Source organism: Pseudopodoces humilis, chromosome 3, assembly GCF_049639895.1.
Source record: "Pseudopodoces humilis isolate 2021_Gansu_Grassland_sample_001 chromosome 3, ASM4963989v1, whole genome shotgun sequence".
Classification (NCBI taxonomy): Eukaryota; Metazoa; Chordata; class Aves; order Passeriformes; family Paridae; genus Pseudopodoces; species Pseudopodoces humilis.
Genome location: NC_142202.1, coordinates 71,379,561 through 71,402,687, shown reverse-complemented (window position 1 = coordinate 71,402,687; position 23,127 = coordinate 71,379,561). Strand labels below are relative to the sequence as shown.

The 23,127-nt window shown below is 35.3% G+C and overlaps 1 protein-coding gene across 3 annotated transcripts in view; it reads right to left on the bottom strand.

Annotated features, from left to right (window-relative positions):
• HACE1 (HECT domain and ankyrin repeat containing E3 ubiquitin protein ligase 1) overlaps positions 1-23,127 on the bottom strand; it is a 49,127-nt gene that overhangs the window by 22,275 nt on the left and 3,725 nt on the right. The window contains exons 2-12 of one of the 3 annotated variants that reach the window (XM_005518234.2): positions 22,149-22,203; positions 20,991-21,080; positions 19,091-19,195; positions 17,679-17,754; positions 17,211-17,342; positions 16,275-16,357; positions 13,876-13,972; positions 11,140-11,241; positions 9,429-9,535; positions 5,423-5,669; positions 241-578 (exon numbers count right to left, since the gene is read on the bottom strand). In XM_005518234.2, coding sequence (XP_005518291.1) covers positions 241-578; positions 5,423-5,669; positions 9,429-9,535; positions 11,140-11,241; positions 13,876-13,972; positions 16,275-16,357; positions 17,211-17,342; positions 17,679-17,754; positions 19,091-19,195; positions 20,991-21,080; positions 22,149-22,203 — 1,432 coding nt within the window. Of the gene's footprint in view, positions 1-240; positions 579-5,422; positions 5,670-9,428; positions 9,536-11,139; positions 11,242-13,875; positions 13,973-16,274; positions 16,358-17,210; positions 17,343-17,678; positions 17,755-19,090; positions 19,196-20,922; positions 21,081-22,148; positions 22,204-23,127 lie in introns of those variants that run through there. The other 2 variants (XM_005518235.2, XM_014263306.2) reach the window with 2 other exon arrangements.

Here is a 23,127-nt window from a genome sequence, read left to right as displayed (position 1 = left end):
TGTGCCCCAGTGCAGCTACATTCATGGGCAGCAGCACTATGGAAAACTTGCAGTGCTGCTTGGTGTCTTTAGAACCATTAAAAAAAAACAACATTCAAATAATTGAACTAGTTAAACATTAAACAGCACAGCCTTGATTGTCACTAATACAATGTGGTCAGTATCAACACTCTTCCAAGAAAGTATGTATTATTTTAAAATGGAAATAGTTTGGGTGAGAAAAATGAATCATCTCCTTACCCCTGAGGCATCTGACAGGAACAGCACATATAGAAGGCTTGAATGACAGCACTTAGCCTGTTTGCTGTCATGGAGATAACATCCTGACAATCAGCACAAGCTTCCTGCTTCCCAGCAACATCATATGTTTTTAACTCAACTGCATCAGTGGACAGCTCTTTTCTTCCCTCAGTCCCTGCAGTGGCAAAAGAAGGTGCAGGAGTAGCATCTTGGTGATCTGGTCCTTTTTGCTTCAATAAAATAGAAGTAATGTTGGCAGAGTCCCGTTTGTTTTTCATCAGCTCTGTGGCTATCAGAACAAGCCATTCATCCAGAGAATGCCAGAGCAGTTCCAGTGGCTGCAATAAACATATGAAAAAACAGACAAAAAAAGAACACGTTGACATTAGACAATATTAATAATGTGATAATCCTCTTAAGGCAAATAAATATCATGCACATTTTAAAGCTTTAAATGATCCTTTAGAAGTCATGTTAGAGATAAGGGGCAAATACTCATAAAAAATTCTGCACTTGTAGCCAAACAGCACAAAGAGAAAATTTCATATAGAAGGAAAATCAAGCAGCAGATGGAAGAAAGGTAAACTCATTTAGAAAGAACTACAGAAGAACTATAGAACTGAACTATATGATGAAGTTGGGCTTCACACAGCACATTACTGCCTAACCACTGCAGCCAAGCAGGGAAACAGGAACACACAGGTTGAGTTTCTAGAGTAAGAGAGTGCCAATTCTTTTTGAAGAACCTGGTCAAAGGAGTTTCCTTTACTAAGAAGATGTAGGAAATCCCAGATAACACCACTGAGATTCAGGTTCATGCACACGTCTAGTAAGAATGTGCTTTATGCATAATGTGAGCTAAAACCCAATATAATTGAAATCCAGTACAATTCCCTCATTACACACCTACTGTGAGCTGCAGGCCTATTACACAGAAGAAAAAGGGATAAGGCCTGTGCCCTTCTCATGAGCATAACAAAATCCACAAGGGCTAACTGGCCTGTCCCTTAATGGTGTCTAAAGGCTTGTTTCACAAGCCTACAGTCTAGTGAGCACAGGGATATGATTCCTACAGGGAGGTCATCAACTCAAGTACTTCACAGCATTACAAAAGTAGGAGTGAACTTCTTAATGGAGTCCTTTTTCCATGTATTAGTGTTGCATCAACATTTTTCACCAGTGAAAACATTCAAAGACTTAGCAAACACTGAAAGTTATGTTCTCAGGTTGCTTTTGAAAATAAAGAGCTGCTCACAGCATCTGTACACTATCTAGAGCACTGTCAGCACCTCATAGCTGACACGCTCTCAATACACAGTAAATTACTTCTCATAAGAGCTGTGTATTAAAAGATTCTGCTGAAATTCACCATTTAAAAATTTACCACTACACATCCATTTTTCCCCAGTAGGAGTGTGGGGGAAAGCCACCCTTATCTCTAATACTTGTAGGCTTTGCCCAATACTTTGTTATCACTTAATGCTTATTAATAATCACGTAATGCTTATGTTCCTAGAGACTATGTACTTCTCTAGATGGTGATCTGAATACCTCCAGCACAAGCAGCATTTTCTACATAACTGTCTGCCATACAGGATCAAGTTATCCTCCTTCCAAGACCTATCTGGCAGACCTTTACCACAAAATACAAAGTAAAAAAACTTTCTGATGGAAAATAGGATTAATTGAACATGCTGAAGAATTGAAATGCATCTGTACTCTTAATCGGTAACTCAGGAAAAACTAGTTATTTAGTAGAACACTAAAATCTAGTTTTTTTCTCTCATACTTTTCAATGTTTAGCTTGCCAGACACCATATTCCCCTGTGGTTTGTCTTTGATTTCCCACAGATTTAGCACACCTTTCAGAACTTCAATTCCACTCAATTTGTTTTTCCAAAGCTAGTTCTTCACAGCTTCTGATTATAAACTCATTCAAAAGTCTAGTCAAGCACAGCAGCTATAACATTTCATTTTCTTTCTTTCCAGTCCAATTCCAGGATGTACAACAACTAAATATTGCCCATCACCTCAATATCCACAACTGTCAGCATTTTATGTTGGCTTCCATGACCAGACCTTCTTAAGTGGCATACAGACATATTCAATCAAACCACTAGCGATGTTTTCTTCAAAGTCAGTCAATTCTTACCATGAACCCCTTAAACAAAGGGTTTAAGGTTCTTACCATGAACCTTAAACAAAGACCTCCACTCAAACTTCAGATGTCATATTTCACAGTGCAGAAAAGTTTCTCTAGATGATATACAGCCAAGTCTGATGGAGTACCAAGTTTTTATAGCTGCACACCTTACCTCCCAAACACAAGAATTTACCTATGCAAACAATGCCTTCCTCTTTACTCATCTAGAAAGCAAGACCAGTAACCAAATGCATATTCAAACTGCAACACTGAAGCAAAATCTTTTGCCAGATGTCATATAGCTTTTTAAGACACAGGGTGCAGGAGGTCGCTAATCCATGAAGTGACTTTGTCACAGCAGAGAAGTTACCTCAATTCTAGAAAAGAACAGTATCTGAAACAAGATAAAAACATTAAGCACTTCCCAACCTTATTCAATTACAGAGAAATTTTGCAGCAAGTTTCCTTAATATGTGATAACACTGAACAGAAATTGGAAGAGCAATACATGGAAAAGTAATGAGCGTAAATCTGGTCAAAATTACTACTCAAAGTTTCTCACTGGTAAGAACTCATTTGAGTTAGCAGCTTGTTTCAAGCTTGGGAGACAAAATTCAATGACTTTTTTTGTATCTTACAGGATCAGTACAAGAATGTGCTATCATTAGCTAGTGCTTCCACTTTAAAGCACCTGGATAGGCCTGAATCACATACAGGGAATTCCACTAAAGCACAGATAGCCCTGTGATTTTCTTGACCTTGTCAAGCAGTAACATTCTTCAGTAGGCTCAGATCAAGTATACTCACATTTTTAATCCCTTCCCAGCAACATTACAGTGACAACTCATCAAAAGATGTTCAATGAGTACAATGATACAGAGAAATTTAATGAAGCATTATGAAAAGTCAGGTCTTTTTTATCTCCTCCCAAAAGGTAAAAAAGACTATCATAAGTACTTTTACAAAGAAAGGACAAAAAAAGCAGAAAGAAAGGTAGGACGAAGAGAAAACAGAAAGTCACCCAACTCACTCAGCACTACATCTAATCTCCCACTACCCAGTCTACCATAAACTCAGGGAAGAACAGACTAAACCAACCACAACTGGAGATTAAATAACACTGCCAGACTGTGTGCCCATTCCCAAACAACAATAAGTTCTCATCAGCAGTTTTATATTTCTGACTTTGAAATTTAAATTAATCTTTAAAATACCGTGGACACAAGAGTGGCCCTACTGCAGGGTCACCTCACTCAAAACTTCTAATAAATTACAATAATTGCAATAGTAATTTTTAAATTGTCCTAAAATTTTTGTTTTGTTACATAATGCAACAGTAGTATACATTTTGCTTATTTATTAAAATAAGCATACATATTGTCTTCACTCAAGGAAGAATTACTGATATTTTCTGGAACAACTGTGGCAGTTGTTTAATATAAGTCTACTTCACAAGACTTAAATGCAGAGTAAATTGAGAAACAATTCTTTCATCATAAAAAGTCATCTGAGCACACAGATAAGGGATCCTACTGATATACCACTTCCTCTGCAAATTGCAATTGAATATTTTTGTTTATTTTATACTGAGTTCTGAAATTATGTGGAGTTGAAAAGCAGGAAACCTTCATTTTTTTCCTTTATGGGCTTGGTAGTGGACTATCTCACTGGAGATAGCTCTTATATGAAGTGTTTTTAACATCTGCTTGTTATTTAATCTGGTATACTTGGAGCAATTTTCATCAAAAGTGTTAGAAAGTACTGCCTTTAATAAAATAATTCTTGTGGTTTGGGTAGAGCTTTGTTTTTTAAAAACAGAATTTTGGTTAAACCCACATTATTGCCCTATTTTGATGAACAATTCCAAAGGACAATTATTACATTGCACCATGTACAATGCTTTACATTTTGCACACAGTATTGTTCAGACTCAAGTACTAGTTTATATTCATTATATAAATCAATTTGTTCTTAAAACTATTGTGATACCAGAAGAACAAATACTTATGCTTACATGTTTTTTTGGGTTTTTTTAACGGCCTAATTCTTTTCTTATTTTCAAGAGAAGAAATTTAAATAAAAACTGAGATACTTCACTAAATAAATTGGAATTAAGAGTATCATCTTCCATGATCTTACCAATACAGCTCTGTCTTAAAAGCCCTTAGAAGTATCCTGACGAACATATACCATCAAATAATTGCAGTAATTTCAAAATACTGTTTTCGCATCACAGTGGAAGAAATGCAAAGGTAAAGAAAAATCCTCAAGTAATTACTGGCATCTAAATTTCTTGATATGAGCTGTGCTGTGTAAGAATATGGAGTAAGATGGAGAAGAAAAATTACCCTGCAGTTCTTTTTTAGTAAGTGCTCTGAAAAGTATGGCAGTTGTATATCCAATGAAGACTGTGGCACACAGGCAACTGGGGCTTCTTTACAAAAAGGTTATCTACAACTTTCTACAGAGGGATTCCTTAACAAACAAACATAGAAACACCAAACACCTTCAGGAACTAAATCTCTAAATGACAATCATCTTAAGCATGTGTTTGAAAGCAGATATAAATCAATAACCTTGCAACTGTAGTAGTGAGCTGATATGTTTCAAAGCACATAATAAGAAATCCCAAAACAACTTGGGAAAAGATTTCATGATCATAGTGAGAACAACAAACAGATCAAGAATTCAATTGTTTTCATTTATCTTGCGCAGCTGGATAAAGCTTATTGATCAGCACTCCATCTGTGTATCTCCAACTACCATTTTGAAATTACATTAATATAATCTATTACGTTAATATCACCATATTTTGAGATTACTATACTCTTAACAGAAATAAAAACAAAATTTACCAAAGTCACCTGGGTAACTAAACCTTCAACACCTAATAAACAATCTATTAAATAAGAAATAAACAGAAATCATAACATGAGATGTGAATCAGTGACTAAATGAACTAATTCAGTGGGGAAAAAAATACAGGAGGAGAGAGGTAGGTTTAACTTAAAAAGGGATAGGGACATCAACCAAACTTACTTCCTGTTCATGAGATGTCTGATTAATGAATGCATGCTTTGTGAAATTCATCTCTTTAACGTCTATCTTCCTAACAACATCATATACTTTTCTGACCTTGAACACCTGACTTCTTGGAGTTTTATTTCCATTGTAGCCCATGTCATTTCCATTACTGGGAGAGGATGGGCCAATGCGAAACACATGGCAAAATATCCTCACGATCCTTAAGAGACTCTTCATTTGAGCTTCATAATTACTTGACAAGCTGGGGGAAAAAAATGGAATGTTTAAGTTTCTTTTCCTAGATGAAGCAATTTAGTATAATAAGGATTAAGCAATCTAATGGTAGGGTCTGATAAACATGCTGAAAACAAACTCTAATCTTCAAACCCTAGTAAATTTTAGCTTTCATTTCCTGCACCAGCCCCAGAAGTCAAATAAGCATTATGATTTCACTAACACGTGATTTTAACTAGAAGTAAGAACAGCAAATCCCAGATCTTTAAAAATACTTCCTTTTTTTTTTTTTTAAATGCACTTCTTATGAACCCCTAGGAGGAAATTCAACTTCCTACAGAAAGAATCTCAGAGCATGAAGCAAACTGGGATATCCAGATGAAAATGTTTTTCAACCCGAAAAAGAGAGCATCCAACAGTAAAAGCCTACTGACTGATCAGATATGCTGCCACAGCGCATGCTCACCAGCTATTATTCAAGATGCTCATTAACTACCTCAACCAGACAAGGGATCAGGATGTTAAGGATGCCACTATTTCTACTGAAGAAAAACATAATCTAAAAGATACTAAACAAAACCACCACTATGTAATTTATTTTCCAACAAATATACTAAAAGTTTTATGTCTCCTTAATTGAACTGGCAAACACTGAACTCTGTACCAAAAACAGTGCAAAATATGAGATATTCACGACTTTCTGCACAAGCAGAACATTCTCCACCAAACTCAACTTGCTTTTCTTTCTTAAACCCCAAGTAGTAAGAATTCCACTGTCTTGAATTCATAACAAACTGCAAGAAATTAATTCTTTTTCTATCAAAACCTACCAACTTATAAATATTATAAAAGTAAGCCCATATTCAATTCTGTCCTTGAAGTACTTACAACTTAAAAGCATGCTTCCCAGCCAGAAGACTGGTAAACACCAGAAAACTGACATCTTACAGGATGCTGTAAATGTCTGTTGCAATTAATAATCTGTTAATTCACAAACCTGAAACACAGGCAGTTTTAACAGCTAGCATAGCTTTATTATGATCTCATTCATCCTAATCCTAATAATCATCAGCAAAAGACCTATTTGTTTTCAGCACTACATTTTAATGACTGTGAGTTAACTTTAAAAAGCAATGTACCTAGAATTTTACCAAACTACCATACAAAGTATGACTTTCTTGTGCCAATTTACACTTTAACCAGGTAGGTTTCCAGTAAATCAATATAAGAAAGGAACAGAGAGAGTAAACAGTGCTACAGTAGGAATATTAAGTTTTTAACCAGATAAAGAAAATCCCCTGACTGGCAGTCAGCAATTGTGTTACCAGAGGCTCTCATCACAGCTAAAAATCAGCATTTGTAAAAATCTTTGCATATATACCAAAAGAACCTATGAATTCAAGAAGCTAACTCAAGAAGTTAACTATTGAAAAATAGAAAAAATAAAAAGATAAACTACTAACATTTTGACTGAAGTTTATCATGTCTCAGCAGCAGTGTTCCTGGTGAAATTTATCATTATTCTGGTCCTTATGCTTATCCTGGTCTCCAGGATAAGGACCCACATATATAGAAAAACCTTAGAGGGTTTTTAATAGTTTACTGAAACTTCTACTTGCATGTTTGCAAACATTCAGCTATGCCTAACCTGCACCAGCAAGACCAAATCATGTTACACTTCAATTATTTTCTTGGGAAAAGGGACTACATGGTGAAGATAATTCTACATGAAATAGGGTTCTTGCTCATACTCAAGGCAGAAGTCTTCAGGCAGAAGCTTAGTGGCCCTCCTGAATACTTGCTAGAAGCATTACAAGAAAAAATTTTAGATACTTTTGAACTAAACAACAGACAAACCCAAAAGCAATAGGCTGTGGGTTAGTACCCAGGAAACTAATAGAGATGATAGTTCAGCCATGCAAGAATATCATTATTGGAGGTTTTCATGTACGAAGTACATTTTACACGCTTTTGTTGGAAGAAGGAGAAAGAAGAAAGAAGCCCAAGTTCAGGGTATTCACCAAATGCTACCTTAATCCTCACTCTGTTTATAAGAAAGCAACTGAGAAATATTTCTTGAAGTAGAAATTGGCTGCTTCTGCCAGGAAACCAAGCTGAAGAGAAAGACAGTTTTTGCAAAACTGTGTCTGTGTAAGTGTCTTGGAATTGTTTTCTTTTGCAATCACATTTCTGTTGTGACATATTCCAGAGTACCAAAGAGAAGCTCGCCAGTAAGAGTCCACAGGACACTCCAAGTACTGGCATCTCTAGAAATGAGTCCTCAGGCAATGCAACCCTTCGATCTTCCCTTCAGCTTCCACTAGCCCACCCATACACAGCAGTGTAGGAGCACAAGGTGGCTCAAACTCAGAGACAGTAGAGGCACAGAGCTACTTTTTCTATATCCACACTGAGGGAGTGCTGCTCAAATCAGAAGAGCATTAATAGTAACAAATCCTTTTAATTTAACTCTGAAGACACTGAAACAGAAACAAATATTACCTCATATGATGTAATCCACCTACCACAACTTGCAATAATGTCCCTATACAGAGCAAGTTTGAAACCCTTTCCTGCACTATGGTTTTTTACACTTTATAACAATTTATTTGTGGGAAGTCTACTGCCTCTAAGGAAGTCTGGAGACAAAAAGCAATGTGTTACAAGTTAAGCTGATACACACTGAAGCTCAGCAACAGCAGAAATTCTTCAATAAATTATCTTTGCAACAACAAAATTTCATTAATGTCTACACGCTTTAACCCCAAAGTTTAAAGGGATTCAGACCTTTACATTAATTCATCAAAGTGAACACCCACCAGAATATGATTTGTTACTGGTGTAATGGATTTCCTACCATCATCCAGGAGTTCTGACCTGCTATCTACAAGCTCCATTTGAATGTAACATGACTAATGGGGAAGGAAATAAAGCCATCTAGGAATAAGAATATACTATTTATTTTCTATCTCACTGATGGGCTCCTCAGATGCCAGCGCAAGTTAAAAAGAAGCTTCTCAAGTCATAATCCTCTACAACCAATGTTGACAGGTTTCTCTGATTACAGACCACTCTCAAATCTTTCTTTGCCAAAATGCCATCCAAAACATAAAGGTTGCACCAAAACCTGTTAGCAGTTGAAAACAGTAAAATGTTCCAACAAATTGCAGACGAAGTGTTTTGCACAACTTCAGACAGATGCCACAAAAACTAGGAAAGCATACCAAGTAAATATGTTCGCCTATGCCATGCATTTCCCCAAGTTACTGCTGCTTGTGCTGCTGATACAGCACACTGGTAAATTAAATTTTTTATCTCATATATATTAGTAGCCATGTAAGGCAACCAAAGCCAGCAAACATGATACAGGTGTCTGAAGTAAGAAAACTCTCTTCAAGCATACTAAGGAAGCATGTAGAAAAGTAAAAATGTGGAAGAAAAAGTGAGAAGGGTGAAGACAAAAAAAATTATTTGATAGTTGTCTAAAAAGCTTCCCTTCCTAGGGCTGACATAGCCGAATTAAGCAAACAAAAAATACACTTTTCTGCAACTCAAGCTTCTAGATACCAGCAGCTATACAAAGACACTAACTTTCTCTCTTGAAGTCTTTGTGAAAACAGTGATCTAAACAGCCATTATCATATAAATCATATTTCAGATCCATCTACTCCAGCATGTGCTGAGCATCAGATAGTTTGGACTATTAAAACCATTAAGCTTCTAACTTAATAGTTATTATGATATACTAACTCCCAGGTAGTTTATCAACTTGTGACCTCACACTTACCTGAGCAATTTGTGACCATTTGTTGTAGCAACTTCAGCAAGACTTGTCAAGATTTTAAGATACTGGCTTTCGCTCTGCTGAGACAAGTGCTCCAGAACTTGCCGCAACTGAAGGATTAAAACAAAAGCATCAAGTGTCAAGGAACACCAGATCAACAATAATTTATCAGTTATGTAGAACACTTTCACCCAAGCAATAATATCTAACAATAATAATGCACATCTATACCATACAACTTCTAATCTAACCTCAGTTAATGTTTTGTAATCATTTACAAAGATTACTGCAAAAGTACACATTCTAGTCTCGATGCATGTACCACAGGGTATTTAACACTACAGAATGTTACAAACAGTGAATGCTTAACCCTGTATTATTCATTTATAATTAATAACAACTTGCACATTTAAAATATGAGTCCTGACTTGTAACACATACCCAGTTTCCTTATGTCGTCACTTCCAGAAAATATGAACTGGTCATTACCCAAGACTAAGAAGAAAAGCTCAGACATGGCCATAGAAAATTATTTTCAATATATGTTTACATTTCGGCAATGAAACAGAACTCTACCACTCATTGACTAATATATTTTGTATACACTCTCGTTAAGATCTTGTTTTTGCACACAGCTCCATCATTACTCAGACAGATGAAAAATTTTTATCACTTATTTTCTTCACTTCTACAATATGCAAAAGGTATTTTTGTTCCATTGTTTTAGTTCTTTCTCTTTTAATTTAAATCACCTATAGCATCTCCCCTTGCACCTAACATACACTTTGAGAATTCTCACCTGAGTCACTCTGTAAAACTCAACCCTGCCTCTGAAATTTAAACACTGACTTGGGAATCCTCAGTGTTGTAGTAGAAGTAATGGAGTCAGAGAAAATGAAAATGTCAAAAATCTAGCAAACTAAATTAAGTAAATTGGCAGCCAACACCTTACTAAATCTTATTTTTTTTACAGTCTGTAAGGTTGTTTGCAGTCATTTTAAAACAGAGAATGTATTAAAAACCCACAGCAAGCTAGATTTACAAGGGGGAAAAGGCATCCCATGCTTCTTTTCCCTTACACAATCAAGGAACCAAATATTTTTCCTTGATTTTTCTTTGCTTTAGATTGCACTACCCCACAATAACCAAAGAAGCAAGATATAAGAGAACCATTAAAAAAGAAACAGTTGTTTCATCTACAGAAATAATAATCAAACTAAATTGTGGCTGCAATCTTTTACAGTCTAATTGTACAAGGCAACCTCATACAGATGAGTGCTCATACCAGAAACTTTTAAGCTAATCCAGGATGATTCACCCTCAAGACACATCCTAGAATGGATGTCTGCAGATAATGACTAAATGAAAGAAAATAGGCCCTGATACACAAAGTAATTGTATATATAGGATGCTCTAGGAATGCTCTACCACCACCTTTGTATTGAAACCTGCAATGTCTGCTCTTTAAACTAACTAGATCACTTAGCCAAATGTGCAAAGTTAGAACACTAAATGAAAACAGATCCTACATTTAATTCCAAGTTCTTGTTTTTAAAATTATGTGAAGCCAGTACATTTTCCATGAGGAAAGAAAGATACCCAGTGGTCAACTACTAGTACTACTGACTGCCACTCATATTAAGCACTCGGTTCTCCACAGAGATCTCTCCATACAGAGACCCCTGGCTATAAAACGCAGAACCCCCTGTATTACCATGTTTTCCCGCAGCTCTTCATTCTGTGTCATTTGGATTATTGTCTGGAAAAGCCGAGGATGGTACTGTATTAAAACTTCACAAGTCTCTCCATAACCACCCTAAGAAAACATTTTAATTAAAAGAAACATCAGAATTGAGAGTTAAACTATTATGGGCAATAACATCTATTAAGGATTACAGTATTTTTTTAATGATAGAGAAATCCTATTCTAAAATAAATTGAAATTCAAAAACGTAGCAAAATTAGGTATCCCAAAATGTTCGGGAGAAGACAGAATCAAACTTTTTTCAGTATACTGGCTCACATATATCCACTCCCATTTTTCTGGTTTTTGAAACATTTTCCTACTTACCAAACTAAAGGTACAGTTGAACAGCATTTCAGCCATCAATTACCAGAGATTAAAAATAGTATAATATTTCACTTCTCTTCCTCTTGCTGACATCTACTTAATTACACTCAGAATCTAAACCTTCAAAAATCAAAAAATTTTCTAAAGGTTCATAGGACACATATCTGACTTGTTACAAGAAGAAACAGGAAAAACCCATGAAAGGGTTATTTAACTTTAAAATCAATACAGAGGTATGATTCCACTTGTGGCTTAGACTAACTTCACACACTTCTGAGAAAAAATGTTTTCTGTAAAGAACAGAACTTGATTTTGTGGTTTATTTGTATCAAACCTTATTTAACACAGCTGCATTTTTAAGCAGACACCTAACACCTGAATATGCATCAACTTCTACTCTGAGAAGATGACCATATAATGTACTAACTGCTGCAACTCCAGGGACTCCTCTTTGAATGACAACTGACATTACCTCAGTAAAAACCATACATTAAAAAGATTAATTTAATTGCTTCTGGTACCAAGAAATTAAGTATTAAAAATAAACCCACCCAGAATCTGTAAGAATTAATGAAAGTCAAATCTTCAAGATCAAGGTAATGCTGGCAAGAAGCATATTAATCTATAATTTCAGTCTTAAAAACATGTATTGACTTTGAAAAACAAACCTGCAAGCATAGAATAAAACCCACAATGTAAAATGAAAGAAAACATATTGTTTTCTCCATTCTTACTTGGCATCATGAACTTGTATACTGCATGATCTCAAACACAGTAAGATCATCACTACAAAACAAACACCAGGTGTCACTACTCACATCTAAAAAAGTTAACAGCAGTTTTATGTGTAAAGAGGTGCCCTAGGAATTGCAAAACTGGAGATTGAAGCAGAAACTCAAAATATTAATTAAAAAAAATAACTGTACCATTAAGCACACGCTGGCCTAGAATCACAGAATCATTTAGGTAGGAAAATACCATTAAGACCATCAAGTCCAAACATCAGCCTAGCACCACCCCTATGTACACCACTACACCACATCCTCAAGTGCCATATCCACAATTTGAACACATTCAGCGATGGAGACTCCACCACTTCCCTGGGAAGTCTTCTCCTATGCTTTATAGCCTTTCCATGAAGAAATTATTTATTCCTAATATCTAATCTGAGCCTCTTCTGCCATATACTATCTTATTGGTCTTGTGGCTGTTCAGGTCCATGTGGCTTTATGTAACAGTAAGTCATTCTGAAATAACAAGGAAAAAAAATCTAACTCTTGAGTTTCACAATCAAGTCAGCAGTGGGAGAGTATAGTGATCTGGCACTTCTCAGTGACCAGAGCTGAGGACTTAGCTGGTTTCTTATATCCAAAAAGAAATACTGTAAGTAACCTAACTGGATCAAGGTCTTCCACAGATAGTCTATGAAATAAAGCTTTCAGAGTAAAACATTCCAAAAATATCCTACAGCACTGGAGACAGCACTCTTGCACATACAACTATTTCAAGTGCAAGTCTTAGGCACATGCAGGCACCTCAGAAATTAAATAATTTGAGGCTGAAATAATCTGAAAATACAGAAAAAAAAATTGAAAATTTCAACATTATCCTGACAAGCTAATAACCTGCACAAAGGTAGTGTGACGCCCACTCACTCCAGTGATTTGGCATTTTCAGCTTTCAGTTCAGTTTTCTAGTCTGATTACTAGCAAAGGTTAAAAAGCTTCCATACAATCGTGTTATTTACACACTGACTTTCAACTGATCTGACAGAAAGAAGTGTAAGTGTTCAAATATCAAAAAAGTTACTTTAGCAAGCAGTACAAGCAGTACTTGGTATTAAACAAGACAGACTGTTTTGCAGTTGAAAATGCTGTGTTAGTTGAAAATATGGAAGAATTTTGTTCCTCATCCAGATATAGAAATATCTTCGAAAAGTAAGAGTCATCATCATGTAAGTTTTGTTTGTTTTTAATAGCAACATCTCCTCAAGAGAAAAGAACACCTATTATTCGAGGTACAAAAAAAAAAAAAAAAAAAAATATCACTCCTTTCTGCATGCCTTTACCTCTTACTTTTTAACAGGTAAGTGCTTAAATTGTCCACTACCATTACACCAGGCATTTCCAAACTTTCTAGTCAAATGGAGCTCTGGAAACTTTGTCATGAGGTCAATTCTTGCATCTGACTTATGCAAAGGGTAGAAATTATGAACCTGCCTGTAGGATCAATTTCATGATAAAAAACCATGTTTTGCACTTGTTTTGCCAAAGGACTACCATCTTTCCGTGGCCATAAGAATAAGAAAAGGTAAAAATGATCAGGTGACAGAGTAGTAAATCACAGAAATTCACAGAAAAAGCATTGCTAACTTAATACCTGTACACAGAGATCCAGTGGAGTAACACCATTCTTGTCTGGTAAATACTTGGCTCCTCTCATCAAAAGAATTTGTGCAGTGTCTCTCTGACCATGGCTATTCAGAAGAAGAGAAGAAAGACATTTAATACAGCATTTATGGTCTATTATGAGTCAAATGTTTTTATTGCATCTAACAAATAAAACCAACGTAAGTTAGAAGAAAATAGTTACAGCAAAAGAGCAGTGCAGAATTCAAGCCATTTATGAAGTCAGAGTCACCCTCATCATTCAGAAATGATTCATCTTAGTCTTGCCTCAAATATTTATGAGCTGCATTTCCTGCAAAAAGAGAGCTCTTTCTCAATTTACATCCTAATTTACTTCACAGAGGAAGCTCTCTTTGCCAAGCTCTTTACTCACTTCTACCATATTTGGGGAAAAACAATCTAATTGTGCTTTAACCATCAATAAAATATTAGCCAGATATTTTTATTGATTTTTTTTTGCACAAGAGATAAATGCATCACTCAAATGGCTCTAATTTCTATATATGTCTTGCATAGCCTCTAGAAGTGATGACTTTTACTTTTGCATTCAGAGACTATTTCACAGTCTATTCACTAAGCTGCTTACAGGTTGTATAGGACCCTTAGTTCCCTTGAGTTTAACATTTCCCAACATGCCACCATTGCCTAGAAAACTATTTATACTTCTCAACACTTACCCAAACCCTTTCTTTTGAAAAAAAATTAGAAACTGAGTACCAGTGATCAGAGATTTACCTCATTAAAAACACATGGAACAATTACTTGAATATTGCCTTCACCAGCATTAAGTGCAATACTGCCAAACCTAACAGAGAAGCATCTAAAGAGTGAAATGAAAAACTAATAAAAAAGACATAGCAATTAAAGTTACAGAGTTACAGATACAAGTTTTTCAGTGAAGTTTTATTTCTCAAGCTAGCTTGCAGTACACCTTTTACATCAATATATATAAGTACTTGGCATCCTGGCATATTTAAGAGGCTGCCTGCATCCTCAGCCTGATAGGTGCAACCTATCAGTTCAGAAAGGGCACAGCTAAAGTGACAACTAACAGCTCAGAGGCAAGAGGTAGCTTCACTGATCTCTCAAGAGCTTCCAGATGAGTTCTCCTCAGTCCTGTCCTTCCAGCCCAGGAAGCCAACAGGTACCAGACTTCGTCTCGATGCAAGCAAACATTAAGGGTCAGAAAGGAGCTAAGACTAATGGCCTACTTGCAGCATGTTCACGGTAATTCTCTAGACTAAGTGCACAACCCAATACATTGACAAAACAGGTATTTCAGACACAGATTTTGAATACCGATACCTTTCTGCAGCTATCACCTGCCACTGTACTACATCCTGCCCTCCCTGTAGGCCACCAGGGACCTACAACCTTTCTTTTCAGGTTTGCTGTAGTACATGCTCTGGTCATTCTATCCTGCCAGCTGCTCCAGTTGACAATTTCTAAAGAATATGACTCCTGTACTTGCCACATTCCCTTCTTATGAAAAACCTCCAAGCCAAGACAAGCTGCTTACTTCTTTAAAGTGAATACAAATACCAGTCCCTAAATCAAGGACCAAGGCTAGCAGCTATTTATTCTCCACTTCCCTTCTTCTCATCTGCCACAAGTCAACATGCACTATCTCCAGAGACCACAGCTCCCAGAACAAAACTCTTAGCAGGTCAGAAGGTCAGTCCATTTCTCCTTTTGCTTATAGGAACAGTTAATCTTATGTGAACTATTTAACCTGTAACCAAAGCACAAGGATTGCAAAAATTGTAAATGTTCTAACAAAGCACAGAAATGTTCTAATTAAAACAAAATATCATTTATCATATGCTGATATGATATATGATTAATAATTGATATTGATATAATATTTGGTTAATATTTTATATATGATTAATTTTTAAATATAACTAAACTTTGAATAAAACAGAACTGATCAAAGCAACAATGTAATTTTAATTCAACACTGTAACTTTAACACATACATGCACATTTCATGTATACTGTAATACTATACTGTACATTGAGGAATAGCCAAACTTGCCTTATAGAAGGCTCTATAGTCAGTGTACTCAAAATAATCTAAGTTGGTAGAATTAATTTTTTCAGAAAAAAGGGTTCAGCAATCATCAATTTACGATTCATGCTAAAACATGCACAGGTATGTGTTTAAAATGTGTGTTAAAAAGAGGTACATAAGCCTGCAGTACTAACCTAAGTATTTAGATAAGACACCAAACTACACTCAAAAATGAGACAATATTAAATACCAGTCAGCTTTTATACTTCCTCTACTTTGTAATTTCTAATCAGCTACTGCAAAAGGGGAAAAAATATTCCACTTTTAGGCCAGTATTCAAAAGTTAAGTTTATAACCTGCAAGCAAAATAAAGCGGAGTTGCCCCAGAAACATTCGGCCTGTTTATATCTGCACCGCTGTCCAGCAAACATTGCACCGTCTACAAGAGAACAAAACAGAAGTTTTAGAGAAAGAGCAGTGAAAAACCCTATTGGCTTGCAACTATTCAATGCATATCTAAAATATGAAAATACTGAGCAGACTGTCAAGCTTTTGTTACACGTCAGTCACATAAATTTGCTACATTTATAGGTAATAGTTTTTCAGGATGTGGCCTTCCAAAATCAGCACTGACAAGGACAACAGAAAGAATCTGGGTAGAATTTATTCTTTTTAGCAGTAAATAATTCTGGTGGCAATCTGTATAACTATAGGGCTCTAATGCAGTTCAAGTAAAGCATCCAGACTTGCACTCTGAATAAAAATAGTGAGCCCTAATGCAAGGCCAGGCATAAAAATTATTCACACAGATCAATAACAGAAGAGTTTATTTGAACTTCGTTACTTTCAGAGTAAAAATTGTAACTGATCCAACTCTGTTTTCATTTTTTACTCACAGTGAATTAATATTTCAGATTTCAAAATCATGTAATAGCTTGCACAATTATGAATTAAACCTATTCTGAAACATAAGGAAAAACATTTTCAAACACTTAACATAACATAAAAATTTGATGTTAACAAGCCAATAATAGCACTACAGAAGAGCTGAACAGTATACAGTAAGTCACCTGAATGTCCATAAGCACTGACATCAATCACCTTCACAAGAATAAATAACTTGTTCCCATGGAAGTATATGCAGTCGATACTAAGACACAACAGCACTCTTCACACCTGTAACCATTATCATGTGCATTTCCACTCTGAAGTTTGTAAGAAAGCCACAACAACTTTGAGGCACTACCAAGTTCTTCACAAATCAATTGTGTTCATACAATTTAGAAACTCACTGTCTTGTGTCCATTTTGACAAGCTACATGAAGGGCTGTCTGTCCCATGGCGTCTTCAACATCTACATTACTGACATGCTGAACAAGATCATGAAGCAATTCTGTTCGTCCATTGACAGCCAACCAATGAATCTAAGTACAAAATGATGACACACATTTCTTTTAGCAATTTTTAGCAATGTCACACATTTCTTATTTAGCAATGACATATATATCCCATAAAAATGATTTTTAACCTGGGTGTATTATTGTCAACATTTTAACAAAGACAAGCTTTGCATAATATTAAGAGAAGTTTTGAACAATACAATCATATGCTTAGGTATTTTGATCACATCTTTTTGATTCTTGATGGCACTGGAGACACAGCAGTTTTGTTTAACATGTCAGATGGCAAAAGCTTAAAAACCAAGAATCTCCAAATTCTTCATTCATTTTAAGAACATCATGATAATTAATAGCACTTACTGCAGTCAAGCCTTCATTATTACAAATGTTGACATCTGCACTGTATTCCAGCAGCTTGCTCATACATTTTTTCTGGCTATAAGCAAAAGAATACATTAAAATTCAGTCAGGGAAAATCACTTACAAAGACTAAATATCTTCTTAGAGCTCCACTCACGCTAATTTATCATTGTTCTAAGCACAGCAGGTGGTTCCAGTTTATAAGGAGTACGAAGCATGTGAAAGAAAGAAGTGATCTTCATAGAGACTCAAGACAGTGCAAGGGTAGCAAACAACGATACAGGGCTACAATCATAGCTGTTTTTCTGCAAAGTGCAGAAGCACCTAACCATAACTCGTATAGTTTCAGCACTGCATGAACTTGAATGACAAAAAAGCCAGACTTCAGCTAACAGAAATCCATCAAGTTCACTGTCACCTGTATGTGTCAGTGATAATGTTCACTAAATCATTACTTAATGAGACAGTCATTGTAAAACTATGCAAATCTTTGGTAAGATTAATACTTTAAGACAAGTACTATCTTAAAAAAAGTAGAGGTAATTTTTTCCTAATTCATGTTTTGTTTGGTTTTTTTAACATTTTTAATGCTCTGTGCTTTACCTTTACAAATTTATTTTGCTTTTCCTTTTTATTTGTAAAATAAAAAATTTCACAACTTTCTTATACCTCATTTCTACATAACTGTCCCCTGTGCACATTTCTGCATTTCATCATACACCACTTGGCTGCTTCTTTCCTCTCCTACAAATACCCAGAAGCCACTAAACACTATCACCTCCTCATGTGAAGTACCAGCTGTGATACAATTAGTTACTGGATCACATACATGTTCTAAAAAGAAAAAGACAACATTACCTTTACAGCTGCATGTTTTCACATACCACAGTTCAAGAAGGAGGATCTTAAAAAGGTACTTGCTCACTGGTTTGGCTTTTTCTCTATCCCTCTCCTAACACTGTGCAGGCCAACTTTGTATTCCTTTTCTTGCAAGGAAAATTTTCTTAAAGACACTATCTTAGAAAAATGAGAAGTCTCTGACCCCATCTCCCACCCTCACCAAGCCCTCCAAAACCTTTTCTTACTAAAAAGAAAGCTAAATTCACCTTCCAGCTAACTGGAAGGTGAGTGTACCCCTTGTTCAATTACTGTTGTAAGAATCATTATGCCCCTGATAAACAGAAAACATTAAAATGACTGGCACTGGAATTGGTATTTTAGACATGACTTACTATTTATAAAAAATTATTCTATGAATACTCAAATTAAGGATTTTAACCTCCATGTTCTCTATTTTCAAAAGTGAAAACCAAAGGCATTTTTATGAACTGTGCAAAAATATTACAGAACATGCCAGCTCAAGTACGTTATGCACAAAATTTTTTAAGAGTTTAAGCATTTTAAAAACTTACCCATTTCTTGCTGCTAAATGGAGAGGAGTACATCCCGAGATGTCCTGATAGTTTGGATTTGCTCCTTTTTTTAATAATAGAACAAGGCATTCAACTGATCCACAGCTAACAAGAAAATAAGAAAGGGCAAAACTATAACAAGGATATTTACAAATTTGAATTGGCATGAAGACAACAGCAATATTATGTACAGATCACACTCACTAGAACATCTTTACATAAAACTGTTCTACACCCTCAGCTCAGTTTACACAAAGCTAAAGAAAAGTCACTTAATGCAGCGAGAAGTAACCAAATATAACTTGTAGCAACGAATAGATGCCAGGCTTCTCTGTGATTTTAATGACTTTAAAACACAGCAGTGAGTCTTTAAGACTGGTAATTCTTTAAATTATAAACTGTTTCAAAAGTTCCTCTCACCTCCCTCATCCTTAATCTATTAACATGACTAAATTTTCCATTAAATATTTTGGAGTTTGTTATGTTTCAGTGTCTGGACGTTACATTTAGAAGTTTGAATACCAGGAAAATTCTAAAACTCATATAAATATTTTTTTGCTATTAATTTTGAACCTGTAATAAACAGCTGAAATCTTTTATTTTACATAATATAGCAGCTCTTCAGGATAACCAATGTCACTAAGAAGACAGAAACTCTGCATTACATGTTTATCTTGCTCCTGAGCACTTCAAGAGGAAGAACAGATTGAAAAGATAGACAGTATTTTTATATTTGTTGCAACCAAATACTTCTTTAGAAATCTTCCCAATGTCAGAACTGCTATAACAACCCAAAGAAATTGAAGAATAACAGTACAATATGTTGCAAAACCAGCAGCTTGATGACCCCTTTGTGACCCAATAACTAAGTCAAGATAAAAGACAACCCAGAAACTAAGTGTAACACAACTACTTGTATCTTTAGAATCAGTAAGTACAGTGTATTTTCAAATATAATTCTAATGCATATGCTAAAAATTTGCTTGCATTTTTTTAAGTACTACCTTAAGTAAATTTTATATAAGCAATATGAAATTCTGATAGGAAATAGTTGGGAAACAGCTATTTCTAGGAGTCTGTTTAAGAAGCTAGAGTTTCCACATTTACTGAGACCAAATCCTGCTATACATATGCAATACTACTACTATTTATTATTCTTTTGCCTTTTTTTTAACATTTTACATTTAAGAACTTACAAGACATTTAAAAGGGGAGCAAAATACAGAGCATTCATTCATCAGTTTAGAGTTTATATTCGTGAAAGGTCATGTCAAAAAACTATCTGGTACATTTCTATTTATATGATGTTAACCTGTCTGTTTCTTGGCAGAGTTACATATAAAATAGAGTTATTCCCATTGAAGAGCTAAACAAGTAATAAATGTAGGTCAAAATTTGCACTTAAGCCCTCTATCCAGGATACAAAACTTAATAGAAGTGAGTGCCCAAGTTATATTCCCTTCAGTTACGGTCACATGAAGTACTTTGGAACAGCTGATTCCCAACAAACATCCAAATGCTTCCCACTGTTTTAGAACATCTCAAAAACAACCAGCGCTTCCAAGTGAGAGTTCCCTACCTCTACAAAGGCAAGAGTAACCCACCTATACAGGATGCACATCATGGCTACATTTTTTTAAAGACCTGAGATTTCACAGAAAGGTAAAAAAGTATCTAGCCAGACTTCCTTCACTGGAATTTGGAAAGCCATTTGAAATCATGTGTAAAATCTGTCCTCTTTATGAGGCCGATACATCACTAGGAAGAACAAACAAGATACAAAAAGTGTGAAAACAAAATGTTAACTGACACTACAGAGTTTTCCAGCTTACATTGGTGCCTTAGATTTGTGGCAATATTTTCATTGTTAACTTCTGGACTGGACTCAATTAAGTCTTACTTTGCTGCAATATGAAGCAAACTTCTCTTCACACGTCCAAAGGCATAATTCACATCAAATTTTGAATTTGACAGCAGCTCTGAGACAGACCTTCAAACAGAAAAATAATTTTTTCATTTTAAAAATAGCTCACAGTATCAAAGGAAAGTTTATACTGTAAGTTGTACACAAGTACTCTATTTCTTACTTAATCACTATTTCTTTTCCCTCCAACTAATTACTTATCAAACAATTTTTAAGCATTTGCTGATTAACAATATATTTCCACTTCTTACTGTGCATAAAAAAAGAACTGTGACACTGGAAAACTGTTTCAAATGTAAACTAGTAAGAATTAGACCAAACAACCAAATCACTCCTTTACACATATGAAAAATAAGCATGTCAACAGCTTTGGTTTAAACAAAATATAAATGCCCATTTTCCTCCTTATCACAATCACCCCAACCACATATCCAACAGTTTTCCCAAACACTGGCAAAGTTCAGAGGGAAGACTGGTATGTGAAATCATAACAATGAAGTAGAAGGATACAAGATCAGGATAAAAAAATTAAAATAGGACCTTTCAACTTGCAGTAATGGGCTGATCATGAAAGTCAAAACCCTTGCATGCAATCTCAAAATACTACATAGCAGAACAGACATTTATCCTGGCTGGAAAAAGAAGCTTACTGTTTCAGTAGGAGTTACTGCCTGCTTCCCTACAAAAATCATGTGAAGGAAGCACCACTTAGCTGGCATTATATAGCTTCCAGGTTCCAAGCACTTTGAGGACAACTCAGTAAGAGAAACACCTGGTCATCTGAGGAATTCCAGATGACCTAATGAGACTAAGAGCTTCTATGTAACCCATAAAAATACACACTCAGAGCTAAGACACAGTTACAAAACAACACTTTCGTTCATATCCTGTAACAATTTTTTCTATGCGCTTCAACGGAACAAATCCCAGTTCTGTCTATGGCATAAATCAAAACATGTAAAAGTATGCTGGGATGCACACAGTCAGTGACTAACTTCAAATCAGAACATAACTCAGCAATTCAGCAGCAGGACTTCTGAGAGTGCTTTAGCAGCTATGACTTAAGCAAACATGCTGTTTTTCAGACCATAAGAAAAAAAGAAGAAAAAAAGGTAAACTTAAAGAAGCTCTCACCTGTGCTGGTCAGCCATAACCATCGGCATCAGCGTATAGACAGCAGTTTCATTATCTGGGAAGAAATTAAATTACTCCGTTACCATAAATGTATCTTTAACATAAAATAAATGTATCAAGCAACACTTATTTACCTTTTCAAGCGTCCACTGTTCAATAGATCATTCTTTTTACACAGATTCTACATACACGAAGTTTCATTATAAAGAAAAAGCCATCATACTTAGATAAAAGAGAGAATTAACAGAATTGCAATACATGAAAATTCAATATGGCTTTTTTTCTTTTACAAAGTAAGAATTACAGAATTTTCAATGGAGCATCAATTTCTTTGAATTGACAATTCTGTTAATTCAATCAAAGCTTTTAAAAAATATGCATTAAAAAAACCCAAACAAAACAAAAACAATGAACTATTTAATTTTAAAAAGAAGGAAGTTTCCTGTCTTCCAAGGTGACTTCCACAGTCCTGAGACCATGAATTTTTAGTAGTGATTCTTTAAATCACTTCATAACCATTCCGTTTTGTCTCTATACTTGAGTACCTGAGTGCAGCAAGTTTCATTTTAATTTTTAATCTCTAATCAGTTTCATATTTCACACTTGAAGGCCACCAAAAAAGGCCAGAACACAAAGATCCACGTCAGTGGTAGGAATACACTGACATTCAGCCAGTCTCTGTAATCACTACTACTGCAAATGCCAGCGCACTGCATGGGTGTGATGAGCCTGTTCAGTCACTTACAGACTTGCTGAAGTAAAATACTATTTTTAAAATAGTCATATTAATATCTGTCATTTGACAAAACTTAAAATCTTTTAACATATAATAATTATAAATAATATTAATGTGCAATTTTTTTTATTTTATTACAGATAATTATAATTTTCCCCTTCAACAAGCTACCCATTTTTGAGAGTACAATCTCCACAGATTGTTCATGTAGACACCAACTTATGACAGGACGGGCTATGCTTT